The sequence below is a fragment of the Callorhinchus milii genome, unplaced genomic scaffold (assembly GCF_018977255.1).
Source record: "Callorhinchus milii isolate IMCB2004 unplaced genomic scaffold, IMCB_Cmil_1.0 Scaffold33, whole genome shotgun sequence".
Lineage (NCBI taxonomy): Eukaryota > Metazoa > Chordata > Chondrichthyes > Chimaeriformes > Callorhinchidae > Callorhinchus > Callorhinchus milii.
The window spans coordinates 1,083,616-1,099,112 of record NW_024704774.1 but is presented as its reverse complement, the minus strand read 5'-3'; the positions used below and the strand labels follow the sequence as shown (position 1 = coordinate 1,099,112).

The 15,497-nt window shown below is 41.2% G+C and overlaps 1 protein-coding gene across 1 annotated transcript; it reads left to right on the top strand.

Moving 5' to 3' along the window:
• Positions 1-416: 416 nt before the first annotated feature.
• On the top strand, positions 417-11,056 carry LOC103188567 (deleted in malignant brain tumors 1 protein-like). The gene is made up of 12 exons (XM_042345200.1): positions 417-531; positions 1,883-2,206; positions 4,137-4,388; positions 5,083-5,307; positions 5,899-6,213; positions 6,521-6,586; positions 7,242-7,559; positions 8,210-8,524; positions 8,617-8,691; positions 9,140-9,441; positions 9,969-10,146; positions 10,899-11,056. Exons 1-12 carry the CDS (start codon positions 417-419, stop codon positions 11,054-11,056), a joined length of 2,643 nt encoding a protein of 880 aa, XP_042201134.1.
• Positions 11,057-15,497: the final 4,441 nt, after the last annotated feature.

Genomic DNA, 15,497 nt, shown 5'->3' with positions numbered 1-15,497 from the left:
TTCATCCCCAAATGACAGAGTCACTAAACTGTACATTATATTCCGTGAACCGCTTTGAGACGTCTGAATGTTGGGATTATGCGCAATATCCAACGAAAGGATTATTATGAGTAGCAGTACTCATATAATTAGATTCAATATATATACATATATAATATATATTATCACCATTTCCCTCAGACTTATAAGACTTGTAATTGTATGGCGACTATTTAGTCACACTGTATATTGTGTGAGGCTCGGTCAGGCGGTATCGCCCTCTGAGAGAGAAGGCTTTGATCTGATTTCACTGATCATTTATCAACTTAGTTGAGCGTTCAATTTGACCGTGAGCGCAACGTTGTGCAGTGGAAGTAGAACGGACTGAGCTTTACAAGTGGGTTACTCTCTGTCTGTCAAAACTAATCTGATGGGGAATGAGATTGAATAGTTCAAAAGGGTTCATCATTCAAACTAAACTTCTAAAGTATGTAACTGGCGAAAACTTTCTCATTTCAGGTCCTCAAGTCGACAGTCAAGCTAAGAAATTAGGTGAGTGTTTTTTTTTGGATAAGCTATTTGTCTTCAGCACAAAATTCATAAAATACAATTAAATCAAAACTTTGTAGCACCACCAAACCCAAGACTAGGGCCATCCTCCCGACATAAATGGTGCGAAATATACTGCAGATGCAACTTGCTGCAGCTTTTATGGATGTCAGGCTCCATTGGCTTCCATTAGCAAAACGGATATTGTTTATAATCCTGACACTCACATGCCATTCACGTCATACCCTAACCATCTTACTTGTACCCCTCATCCTCTAGCAGTCCCACCTATCCTTCGGCCTCATTGACAACATCTTGCATTGGCATACCGTCCCTCTTGCAGGTTAGCATCTCAGAGCGCCTGGGTCAGCAGGACCCCGACCCAGAGAAACAGGGAGGTCGAAGTGGAAGCTCTTCCTATGTTATATAAACTTGGAGTCAAGGAGGAGGGATTGAGGAAGAGTGCTGCAGTGTTTCTGGACAAGCTCTGCCCTGTTAAGAACCCAGAGACCCTTCCCTTCCCCGGGTGACAGGCACATGTACAAGAAGATAAGAAGTTATTGTTTTTGCTGTGAAGATCTATCCCGCAGTTTCAATACATCTCACGTTGAGTTTGTCCTTGTTATTTTTTCTCTCCTTTACAGTACTGAATTGAGAGGAACATTTCCTCTGTTTGTTTGAATTTTAACCTCATCTTTGCAGGAACACTCAAGGCGATTCGTGTCTTCCATCTAACCGTTGCAACTTTAATACGTATTGACTGATGTTTTCCTGTAAATGGAAGCTAAAGCATTTGCTCCCCGATCCCTCTTTCTCCACCTTATGTAATCCCCTATTTAAACAAACCTAAGTAATACAACTTTAGTAACCTCGGTCTGTGCTTCAAATCGTCTCTTGATTTACACGCCTCTCCACCCTGTTCTCCCCTCCAAATATCCACACCTCGATTCCAGTCCACATTTAACTTTCGTCTTGTGTCAATTATTATTGTTCCACATCCCGCTGAGCCTATCAATGTCACCTGAACTATGAGGACACGTGGAATGTGCAGCAACTTTAACTCTATCATTTACTGAAAACCATCGTTCAAGTCCCACCATCGATTACATACACTGCCCTGACACAACCTGCACAACTCTTCCAGCGCTACACAGAATTTACTGTAAGGAGCAATGACTGTGTAGGCAAATGCAACAGCTGCAACAAAAACAACTCGGATTGATATAGCGCCCTCAACCCCGGACGGCGACTCAGAGCGCTTCCGATTATGTACAAATATTATTATTATAATTATGACTATCCTGCGCGACTGGAAATCAATTACAAAGGCATATTGTTGGTGATGTTTTTGCAGATCATTTGAGGCTGGTGAATGGCGGCAGCCCGTGTGCCGGGAGAGTGGAGGTCTACCACGATGGACAATGGGGCACAGTGGATGGCTTTGGCTCTGGTGACAGTGGTTGGGATATGTTGGACGCGGCTGTGGTGTGTAAGGAGTTGGGCTGTGGGGCCGCGCTGTCAGCATCAGGAGACGCTCACTTTGGCGAAGGCTCAGGTCCCGTTGTGACCGCGTATGTTCGGTGCAGAGGAAGTGAGTCTACTCTGAGGGATTGTCAGTCAGGGTCCTGGGGTCACTATTACTGGTCACACACCTATGATTCCGGCGTCATCTGCTCAGGTAAATAATTCAGTCTCCCATCAATTTTTTCAATCCTCATATTTTCGGTAAACCACAGTTTGAGAAACTCTGATAGAGATTGCATTCCACATGATGTCAGTTTGTCAGTTTTAAATCCCTAGTTTTTTGGGGGGTCACACCGCCTCCTTCCGCTCCTCACCACCCCCCACCCTCAACCCCGCTACCGCCCACCCTCCAGCCCTCCTCCGTCGTTCAATGTTGATTTTCTTTAACCTCCGTGTTTCTGCACAACTGTGGCTTCAATCCTTCAATGAAATAATTTTTCAGCACGGAAGTAAAATATATTTATTTTAAATATATGCGTCCTTAAGATAATAATTAGTAATTAATCCTAGAGAATCCCTCAATCGCCTGGCCAGCACCTCGCCCGGCACCCCACCCCCGGCTCGGGGTCAACCACTATTAAACGGTCCAAGACATGTTACATGATTGCAAGTTGTTTTTTTTTTAACACATTTTCCCTTTCCCGACCAAAATGTCTCAGATAATACGTAGTAATCAAATGTGACAGTAGATCCTGTGAAGAGCTTCGAGGCGTCCACCTGTCATAAATGGCTCAATGTCAAAAATGACGATGGTTATAATCTGGAATTAAGTTTGCAAGTGGTAAAAATATAATCTTCTAACTGCGGTATGAAGCCTGCGTGCAGGAGTGTTTATTATTTCAACTCAAACGGCTTTCCGTCCTGCCCCTCTAGCTCACTTGCTGCGCTGCTGATTGCCCCATCACCTCCTTAATAATAATAATAATAATAATCCTTGCATTTGATATAGCGCTTTTCACGTCGGGAGGACGTCCCAAAGCGCTTCACAGAACACACTGTAAAGTGAATTAACTGTATATTTGTGGGCGAACGCGGCAGCCAATGGCGCACAGCGATGTCCCACAAACAGTCATGGATTGAAAATGACCAATTTATTATTGTTTTGGGTTTTGGAGGGATTATTATTAGGCTCTGTGTGGAGTAAGGAAACTTGCCCGAGGTTTCGCCCTCTGCCTGGAATTGAACTCAGGTCTCTCGCTTGCAAAGCGAGTGCTCTAACCACTGAGCTACAGGACACCACACCTTACACAAAGAACCTTCTTAGTGACAGGTTCTGAATCTTGGACAAAAATGCTGTTCACTCCCCAACCAAATACAGAATTTTGAATTGCTAATAGATCCCAAGAAGAGCTTTCAGACGTCATTTCAAAGAGAAAGGCCATTTATCATAAATCATCCTTGAAGTGAAGTCTCTATCACTCGACCTCTGCTGCGATAACCGACAGCCGATACCATCAGTCTTGACGAGCATTAATTTCCTTAATTTAATTTGACAATATCGAAGCCATCCTTTTTGGTTCCCCCGAGAATCTGTTCATCACTTTGTCTTTGGATCCACAAATCCAGCTTTTTCAACATAACATACAGACTTCCGCCTCTTTTCTCTTTTCCTTTCTCGTAAATATCGTCTTCTCCAGATATTTCCAAAGAAGCCGAAAGCTTAATGCGTTTCCTCATACACAGACTTGACGTCTCCAGTTGCTTCCAAAAAGTCTTTCCCAGCTGAACGCTTCACAAGCTCCAAATTATTTACTTCGGCAGAAAGTGTTCTTCTGGCCACAACCCCACAAACAGATGTATCATGAACTATTTTCATCAGACATATAATTGGATGTAATACTTGTCGTGATCTGATGCCTTCTGAGCACCAAATCCACGTCTCCGGTATCCAACACTTCATGCACAACTGCTGATATCCTAGAAAAACCCAATGGTTCCCGTAGATTATGATGATATGGTATTGATAAGTCCTCTGGGACCCAAAGCTGCCTTTGGGGCGCCATATTAATCCATGTTGTCGTTGCATTTTAATTGCATATAACTTAGAATGTATCCCTGATGATTTGTTTTTGTTTTATTGGCAGGAACTAAAAGTCCCCGACTGGTGAATGGAAGCAGCCGCTGTTCGGGGAGAGTAGAGCTGTACACCCAGGACACTTGGGGGTCAGTTTGTGGAAATGACCTGAACATGGAGATGGCCGGATATATCTGTAAATATTTGGGATGCGGATTTGCTTTATCAGTATCAAGTGATGCTCGCTTTGGAGAAGGATCGGGACCTGTTGTTGGTTGGCCTGACTGCGGACATGATCGAGACGGTGGCATATTCTGCTCAGGTACAGCCTTCAACACAGTGTCAAAACATGTTGTCTCAACACGGATACAGTATTTAAAAACATACTTTGCTGGATATGTTTGACTGTTAGCTGTATTTGGGAACCAAACAACTCGTGCTGAAAAATAATTGATCGCATTTTACTATCAGTCACTGACAGTATTAATCTTTCATAGAGAGCTTTTGACATTGCAGAGAAAAACATCTTCTGTATTGTGCGTCACTCACAGCCGTAGGAGGGACACCGAGTGTAATAGTGCTTATCACAGAGGTATTCCTTCTGAACATTTGGGGTCAAAGTATCAAATTGCTGTAAATCACAGACTAACTATAAACTGTGTTTATCGTCTCTGCTTTCGGTCATCATTTCGCTTCGCACCCTCCCAGACCTTCCTTTGATAGCAGGTACTATGAAAGGCTTTGTAGTCAGCTACTAACTTGCAGGGTGCTGAATAGTCAAATATTGTATTGTTTAGAGAATGGGTAAAACACTTGGAGGTAAATTCATATTTTGTAGAGTGCATTAGACACTGGACACGAAACTACATGTAGATTTCTGACTCTATGTATTTGATCATTGCTTCAGCTTTCAAGTCTTTGCTGCCTGATAATCACACATCGCTAAGCTATTTGTTTGTATCATTAATATTATTTTAAAAATTATAATTCATATTACGTTAATCATTCCACTACAGAATATCATTCCCTGAAGTTAATCGGCGGAAACAACAACTGTTCTGGCACAGTTAAGCTGCAGCGCGATTATAAATCAGGAACCATCTGCGATTATTACTGGGATTTAAAGGACGCCGGTGTTCTCTGCAAGCAACTGGATTGTGGATATGCTTTATCAACTGGTCCTGGAGCACAGATTGGGAAAGAAACAGGTCGTATCTGGAAAACTAACTTTAATTGTGTTGGTAACGAGTCCTTGCTGTGGGACTGTCCTTGGTCATTCTGGGAGGAGTACAGCTGCACACATGTTCATGACGTTACTGTTGCATGTTCGGGTGAGTGAAATTACAATAAACATTGCACGTGATAAAGCGGCCTATTAAGGCATTAATTCGGTAAAAGTACATTAATTATATTATTGCAATCGAGAACGGAGCAGCATCGACTCCTGAGATACAGCAGTTACCCCTCATTCCCACACTGTAACCTGATTAACTGATTCTGATGAGGAAAAACCTTTGGTTTAATGTGTGACGGTAATGCTTTTTGGGCACAATTGTTTCAAATATTCACCTGTTGCTGAAGTTTCTTTACTCCTACCACATTAGGTTGATGTTTGTTGAGTTATTGGGTTGGAGGCTGATGTCATTGTGTCTGTTGTTGTCTGTTGTTTATGTGTAGGTCTGTGAAAGTTTCTCGTTATTTGCATGTTACTGCAGTTTTCTGTGTGGTGGTGTCAGGTGTGTTGCCACGGTTTAGCAACGAGTAGCTGCGATTATCTACACTTCAGCTCTCACACGTTTTCATGGAGAAATTTTTGATTGAAACCGTTGCAGGTACACAGTGGCACTTACGGTTAGAGAGCGGTGTGAGCCGCTGTGATGGGCGAGTGGAGATTTATCATAACGGCACTTGGGGCAGATTGCTGGACGATTCCTGGAATATATCAGATGCCGATGTCATCTGCCGACAGCTGAACTGTGGCTCTGCTATTTCAGTCTACAACTCTTCCCAGTACGGGGAAGGCACTGGACCTGTGTGGATCAATAATGTTCAGTGTGCGGGAACCGAGACGCACATCTGGAACTGCGCACATTCCACAGTGGCTTCATCCTCCGGGAGCAGCAGTGATGTGGGAGTGCTTTGTTCGGGTGAGTGCATTTTACTAACATATGGAATGAATCATTGTCAATTTAACACCGCATTATAAAATATCTGATAATAGGGCTTCTTGTTGGTGTTCCTTCTTCGATGCAAAAACGTCCGCTATCATTGAATTATTCCACCTTTGGTTCTGCGAATGAGCTCTGACAGGAGAATGACAGTCAATGTATAATGAAGGTTCACCCACACTCAATATATCGACACACAATTCTGTTTAACGGATGCTGATAATTTTAAAACGCAAACGTTTTTCCCAACCAGAAAACTGACTTTTGTTTTTCTATTATGGAACAGATAACAAACAGCTTCGGATAAATCAATCAAACGGGAGCACAGTTGATGCTGGAGTGCAAAGTTCAAGTGAGTGAACGTTTGCCAAAAGTGTTAACAGCAGCACGAGAATAAAATTTCTAGTATTAAATTGTTTCTTCTTCCAACCAAACCCGCTCAACTTCGAGCTACCCCAGGGCTCCATCAATGGCCTTGTCTCCTTTTCCTCCTTTGCCTTCTCGAGCAGCGAATCGAGGCTCGTCCATGTCCTATAAGCTTTTGTGGAAGACCTCATGTGTGCAAGCTTCTTGCAGCTTTTTGTTGATATGACAGAAGCCATTTTCTTCGGCTCCCGGTAATGTCTTCACTCCAGTGGATCTGAACTCCTCAGCCTCGCCGGGGTCTCCCTCAGACACACCGAAGAGGTTTGCAATCTATGCATCCACTTCGATCCCAGAATAAGCTTCCTCACTCACATTCATCCCTGACCAGTTCCACTTCCTTCACTTCAGCTATGTTGCACGCCTCCTACAACATATTACCCCAAATGTAGTCGAAATCCTCCTACTTGCCTTTCTCACCACCGGACTGGATGAGACAAACGCTCTGCTTGACTTAATCCCGAGATACACTGTTCAAAAATTAAGCTCAATCAGAATTCTGCTGCCCGTTTACTTACCACAGACCAAACTCCGTGCTCCCATCTCATCAGTTCTACCTTCAATTAAACTTTGCTTACGTTTAGCAGAAGATGTTCAGATCAGACTGATGGACGGTGGGAGTTCTTGCGCTGGGAGAGTGGAGATTTACTACAACGGAACATGGGGTACGGTGTGTGATGACTCCTGGGGATCACTTGAGGCGGATGTTGTGTGCAAACAGCTCGGATGTGGACCAGTATTTGATGAAGCAGCTGATGCTCTTTGTGGGCGAACCTCAGGACCAGTTTGGTTGGATGAGATGAGATGTTCAGGAAATGAATCGGCTCTATGGGAATGTGCCTCGTCTCCATGGGGGCAGCATGACTGTGGTCATAAAGAAGATGTGAGCATTGTTTGTACAGGTAAGTGAGTTTAACACCTTGTGTAACACCATTACTATCTGCTGATTGAGTGTCAGCCTGGCTCTGTTATCAGCACCAGCAAGGTTGATATGGAAGGTTTGGGGGTCAACACTCAAATGGGGTAATCAATGTAAAGGAAAACAATTCAGTGCAGGAGGAAAAGCTGACAAGGCTATCAGTACCTGTTGATGTGATACTGTTTCTCCTGGTGCACTGTCCAACTCATCTCCAGATCAAACAGGATCATTCAATTTAAGCTGGTTCTGGGACACTGACCTCTGAATCTGGCTGGATATTCCGTCAAATAGTTAGTAAAACCTCTGAAATGTGTAATGACTGAGGAGTATTTCAGATGTGTCAATGTAATTTTTCATAATCAAACACAAGGGGTAACATATGTTACTCTTATATGAAACGTCAACTATATTGTTATAAATTACACCTCGGTGTTTTCGAGCATTAATAATAGATTTATCCAATGTACTTCACGTGAGCTCCTCCACATGAAATTAAAACATCAAGAACGAGACAGACTTGCATTTATTTAACGTTATTGCTTGGAGCAGGTTACGGAATCTGACTCGGTGGGGAGCACTTAAGATCAAATAAATCGAAAACGTGTGTCAAACAACAGCACTATTCCTTCGCAGCTCACAAGTCACTGCGGCTGGTGAATGGACAACATTCCTGTGAGGGGAGAGTGGAAGTGTTTTACAATGGGACCTGGGGCACAGTTTGCTCCGACTCCATGGGACTCGAAGACGCTGAGGTGATCTGCAAACAGTTAGGTTGTGGCCACGCTCTGAAGGTTGATATTGATGGCCAAATTGATAAAGCATCTGGACCTATTTGGATGGATGACGTAGAGTGTAATTCACAGGAATCCTTCCTATGGCAGTGTTCTTCGACACCTTGGGGTGAACACGACTGTGAACATTCGGACGATGTGCGCGTAGTTTGTGAAGGTAAAGAAATGTTCCTCAGTTAAAATTTCGGAGCGAATGTTTATTGTGCTTCAATGGGAACCACTTCATTTGTAAATCTGTGTTTAATGCAGAGAAATTTACGAGAAAAACGGCTCGTGCAAAACAGTGCCCTGGGAGGTCACCTGACGAGCAGCATCATTTATCAGGTATTGAATGAAAAATAATTGAATGAAAGGCACTTGCATTTGATATCAAATCATTCATTACAGTAGGATGTCTAAAGGGGCTTCATAGTATCTTCTGCAACGCGCATGGACTGCATAATACGACTAATAATAATAATGGTTCAATTTGATAATGCGCGGTTCAGGTCTTCAGGACATGACTATCCATTTCACAGAATATACAGGAAAGTAAAACGACTGTATATGTGTGGGCAAAATTGGGCAGTCAATTGCGCGCAATAATGTCCATGAGCAGATTGAGTGAGCAAATTTTCATCGTTAATATTATTTGAAAGATTATTTATAGGACGATTATATTTATCCTATGAATAATGCTTCACAAGTTAACAGTTTTTGATACTATGATGCAACAGTGCATAGTTTATTGTGTGAATAATTAACAGATATGATATGAATATTGTGTGATCAGGACAGAAGATGCGGTTGGTTGGAGGAAGCAGCATTTGCTCGGGGAGAGTTGAGATACTGAGCAATAAGACGTGGGGGACGGTGTGTGACGACTCCTGGGATATCCGAGAGGCCAGTGTGGTGTGCGGACAGCTGGACTGCGGCCCGGCCGTGCGGGCTGTGGGACAGGCGGGGTTCGGACAAGGCGCTGGTCAGATATGGCTGGACGAGCTTCACTGCAGAGGAAGCGAATCCTTTCTGTGGGATTGCGTCTCCGCATCCGCGGGTCGCAGCGACTGCGTTCACAAAGAAGACGCCGGTGTGGTTTGCTCCGGTAGGGATCCGATCTCTCAATGTTCATCGACAAATTTGAGGTTTTTTAAATTTTTCTCAACAAAAGCAGATTAATTCTGACTTCATTTGATGCCAGAAATTGAATGGTTACTGGATTTATGTTGTTTGCGATGTTTTGCAGGTAAACCTCCAAGACCGCCAGTCCCAACCGCATCCTTCGGTAAATAACATAATGACTTGACTTTTTGCTAATGCATTGCTTAGCTTTCCTACATATTACCACTAGGTATTGCCATTCATTCGTAAAAACATTAATATATCCAAACCAGTATATTTGTCAACTAACCTTTCAGTAGTCAACACTTGAGAAATGAACAGACTGTATAACTACATTTTAGAAATTAACAGGCGTTTAACTTCAGGAAAAGAGCTGCATCAGGACAATTTTTCAGATAGTTTGGGCATTATTCTGAATACACTGTGGAACATATCATATCACTGTGCAATAATTTGCTTCAGATAACGTTCAGTTTAGTGTGAAGCATTTTTCTTTATAGTTTCGAAAGTGTGACTACCACATGTTGTACAACAATAAAATAACAAATGTTATGTCCTTGACTTGCAAAGTCCAGTTGATCAACATACCTTTCGTGGTCTGCATCGTCCTTGGAATCCTGTTAGCGGTGGTACTGTTTGCACTGATTGTACAGATGGACAGTAATTCTTCAGGAACAGGTGAGACTGGAATCTGATCTCACAGCAATGGCTGGAGCTTCTCTATCAATTCAGATAAAATCCTGTTGACGCACGTGTCTGTTTTTGTTAATTTAATACTCTTACCTGTTTTTACCGTCTCGATTTCATTGCCTGTGTTCACATGTATCTGTAAAGTTGCACAAACTAAAATTAAAGTCATATGCGTTCAAATGCGTAGCTCAAACACAACCACAGATGCATAAAGAAACCACCAGACACAATTAGGCCTCAACGTAAACGGAGCGCAATAACATATTTTTCGATAAAGGACTACAAAAAAATAAAGTGAATTGACTGTATATTTGTGGGCGAACGTGGCAGCCAATTGCGCACAGCAATGTCCCACAAACAGTAGTGGATTGAAAATGACCAATTTATTATTGTTTTTGGTTTTGGAGGGATTATTATTAAATAAGTTAAACTCAAACAAAAACGTAGATACCCACAAAGCATCACAAATACACAGTTGTATTAACACACCAACACACAGAGCTAAGTAGATATTTGCAGGTACCTAAATACAAATGCACAGTCATATTTACCGATTGAAACAAACACTGACAAAAACAAGTACACTGATGAATAATGAGGCAATAGTGACGATGATATATTGACATTTTCAAATAATAATACTAACGTAACATGTTCCAAATATTTACATATCAATTTCAAACTCCACTGTGCAATTTCAGGTTAATATTTTAACTTCTGTACATGTCAACTTCCAACAGAGGAAAAATATCCATCTGCTCGTTTGTATCAAGCAATTTATGAAGAAATTGAGGATCGGCCGATCAGAAGAAGAAACTTCGAGGCTGACTCCACTGGTACATACTTTACAATCATATTTATTGCATCCGCATCATTGAACAAAAAGCATCAACATTAGTATCCCGATTGGTGGCAAATGCAAATGATTGAATGCGCTGTGGTTAGGATTTCAAGCTTTTATTCAGAGAACTGAAAAATCCACATCCAGTTGCGTTGTATCAATTTACCCACTTAAAAGAGGTGAAACCTACTCAATACTTCAATTTGTTCGGTCTTTCAATTTTCAAATATTATCAACGATGATTTCTGCATTCACCGATTAAGCTAAGTTACATTAGTTAATTTAGTATACAGTAAAATAACTTTTAGATATTGGGCTTGATCAATTCACCAAAACGAATCCTACAGAAATTAATATAAGCGATGGTTATAGTGTGTCTGTAGTCGCAGCGAATATCTAAAATAATACCATGTTTTCAAATGTGTCATTCGTAGCCTAAACAGAGGCAGTATTCAAAAATTATATTAATATTATTTAACCAACTTGCTCCTGGTATGTTAAAGATTTTCTCTTGATCAACATCATGTTTTTGAGCGGTTGACCATATTTTCATCCTTGGAAAATGATCCACGATTTCGGAAAAAATCTCTCATTGTTGATACCTTTCTTCGTTTTGATATTGGAGTAGAATTAGGCTCTAAGAACCTCTGTAATGGGACAGTAATGACATTATTTGCACAGTTTCAGGATCCAACGATTCTATCAGTAAACTGGAGTACTACACTGGGGAGAGTGTGAATGGATCTGATGCAGAACAAGGAAACGCTGAGGTGTTTCTTCCGAATGGTGAGTGAGTGAAACAATTATTGTATGTGATACAGCCTCTGATCAATTCGACGAGACGTTTCAAAGCACTTCACATATGTTTCCAGTGATTTTTAGTGATTGTATATCTCTTGATGAACTGGAAAGGCAATTTGTGCGCAAAATATGCACAGTAATCAGGAGGAATGTGGGGCAACCCTCCAGTATAAGAACTATTTCCCTTTTGAGATTTGCAATATTTAAATTCCAGCTAAACATCCAAACGGAGCTCAATGCACTGCACTGCCGTGGAGTGTTATCCAGAGTGTGATCTTAGTCCCCGAGTGGATTACAATCAGAACCTTCCGACCCAGAGGCGAAAGAGCTCCCAATTTATCCGGTTTTCACAGTAACACAAGCTTTAATCTTCAGATAAAGTATCTAAAAAGAAATTCAGGACTTTTTCAGTCGTTCAGGCATAAGATACATTGAGCACCACTGTGTCCAAATTTGGGTGGATATGGAGAGATATTTGGGGAAGACAAATTTGCAGGGCTGTGGGGAGAGCGCGGAAGAGTTGGAGTAATTTTGGTCGCTCTTTCAATAGATGGACTGAATGGCCTCCTTCTGTGCTGTATAATATTATGATATCTGCCTCCTTTTCCTATCTGAATGTTTGAGTGCGTAAGACTGACTCCCTGTTAACAGATCATCTTCAGGAAGATTACGACGACGCTGAGGGCGGAACCTTCCAGATGGCGGACCGGGGCCTCCTCCTGGTCACTGACACACACCCTGATGTCCCCGCACTGACCAGTCACACTGTCCAGGAAGCCTCGCTCTGTCAGGGTAAGAGCCGAACTGTGATGTCTTAGCTTAATGCGGGAGATATTTAATCAGCAACACATCTGGGAGGGAAAATCATTATCACTATCGCAATTATAATCAATCTTCCATTCCATACAGAAATGTAATGGCATAAGGACAACAAGAATTACAATTGTGCAGTGCCTTTCAAGTTAGGACGTCTCGGACAGGCTTCAATGTGTAGTGACTGTATGTGTAGGCGAGTTGGTACGTGTTTGCAGCAAGGGATTGGTAATAGGGCGGCTGGAGATATTTGGCCTTGTTGTGATATCTAAAATCAGAATAATTAGTGGTCGATGTGCAATCTGAAATGGATATTTCAGGGTTTGATGAATTCATCTCCGAGGCGCTCTGTAACGCCATTAACTGCACATACAGAATGGTGCTCTGTGCAGTGTCAATAACTGCACATACATAATGGTGCTCTGTGCTGTGTCAATAACTGCACATATAAAATTGTGCTGTGACTTACCGATTAACGCAGATTTCCTTGTTTCGACGTCTTGTTAATAACAACCTAAATGCAATGAAGGGAACAATCGTTTACAGCACTATCAGCAATTATTGAAACGCGCGTTTAAAAAATTTATAATCTATTTAAAATTTAACAAGTGAGGAGGAATTCCATCTTGAATGCCCAACCCTTCCAGTTTTTTTAAAATTCTGATTGTAGTGATGGAGGTAAGACACACAATCAGAAATCCAAGATGGTTATCTCCGCAATCGGTATTTTTGCCTCACGCACAAACACATAGGTACACACGCAGAGACTCACAGACATACACAACATACCTGTGTACACACAGACACAAACGCAGCACATACACGATCATAGACAGACACAGGCGCACACAAACAGACACACACCGTGACACACAACACACAGACACTCACAGACAGATAGGCACACACAGGCAAACACACAGACAACACACATAGACACACAGACTCACATATATACAGACACACAAATGCAGACGCAGACGCACACTTACAGACACACAGTGACACCTTTCTGAATGTAATCACTAATAAATGATGTCTCTCTCTGCAGAGGGTGGACACCACACAGACAGTGACCCGCTGTTTCCTGTTGACACCAGTCAGTGTGGTTATGATTATGATGATATTGACTGTGAGAATGACACCGAGAAGTACAGACAACTTCCCATTGGGAATCAAAGGGAATCTCCTGAGCTCTGCACCGTCTGATCGCAACATCCCCATCAAACAGGTGAGTTCATGATTTACAGCATTACTTACATCACAGAAAGCCGCCAATGATTGATATGATCGTCCTGGTGACATGTGTAATAGTAGTCACAGTTACAGGTGAATGTAATGGTTATACAACTTGACCAACACCGGTCAGTGATTTTAATCATTCACAATCCTGACTTGAGGCTGATATTAGACAGAATGGCAGTGATCATGTGCAGCCGTCACACATGTCTTCACGCCAATTGATGATGGAATTAAAATTAAAAACTTCTTGTCAGAAACTTCACAGTGATGTGATCCATGGTTGGATGCGACTAAAACGTTAATTTATATTTACTATTCTGAACTGTTGGAACTATTTTCTTTATTTGACTCAGAGATTATTGGTCCTATATGTTATGCGCAAAACTTTTATTTTATTTTCCTGAATCAAAATTTAATTTCACATTCTGCTATTTGAGCGTAAAAAGTCCTTCTTCCTTTGTAAATGTGGTATCAAATGGCAGAAACATTAACTAAAATAGTTGGAAACAGTCTCACAAACAGCAGCCGCTGAACGAAACCCAAGTAACAGCCCCAGAGATTGTCATTGCCAATGTGCTGTACTTTAGGGTGTTATAAATGGATCAGTATTATGTTATTGATGAGAATAAACTTATTTCCTTCAAATAATATATTTTATTGTCTATTTTACAGAGCCATTCAACCGAAATTTCATCACCAATTATTACTGATTATCTTTAGATAGAAAACCAATGGACAAGATGAATATACACGTTCCAACAACATACCAACGCAATTAATATGAAACCGTGTCATATCTTTCTGTGATATCAAGTTTCCATGTGTGTTCTGTGTAAAACATTCTTCTGTGATTTTCAGAATGATTTGTTTGCATTTCAGGGTGAACATAACGTGTGTTTTATACATTGCAGTAATCTGATGCCTCTATTAGTGTTATCATATTACACAGAAAATTGTTGTATTTTATCCTTTACTATTTTATTTTGAATTTACTTTGACGCTTTCGATTCTAGACGGCAATAGAGCTTAAGTTTTTTTTTATTTCCCGTCATTTTAAAAGATTTATTGTGATAAAATTATTAGATTCCTGCGCATATTTGTTCAGATTATTTGTTGAATTTTATCAATCGAGTTATTCTATCTACGAAAGAGAAATTGGTCAATTGGATAAAAACGGATCCAGTTTCAGAGGAAGTGTGTATCCGAACCAGAAAGTTCTATGATCATTCTATATACTGCAGCGAGTGTTAGTTTTGGGATCAATATTAAATATTCAAGAAGAGCCAACAAAAGAGAATTGATGTTTTGACAGCACCCACCATATCTGAGGAGAGAGATTTCTGCTGTTCACTGTTCACCTATTTAACAAACAGATTGTAAATGGTGAGTGAAAATCAAATAGACTTCAATAAATATCAAATGAACATGAAACCGCCCAGTTGTTTGTCATTATTTTCAAATGCACAACACACTAACCACTGACATCTGTCTGTCCCTGACCACCATCGATTGCATAAAAATCAGCAGGTTCGTGATTTTAAATTCGGTGTCATTCTCAGGAAATTCAGTCTGGATCATTGAATCTATCACACAAATAAACGAACAAACAAACAAGGAAACATTCACGCATCGATGAATAGAA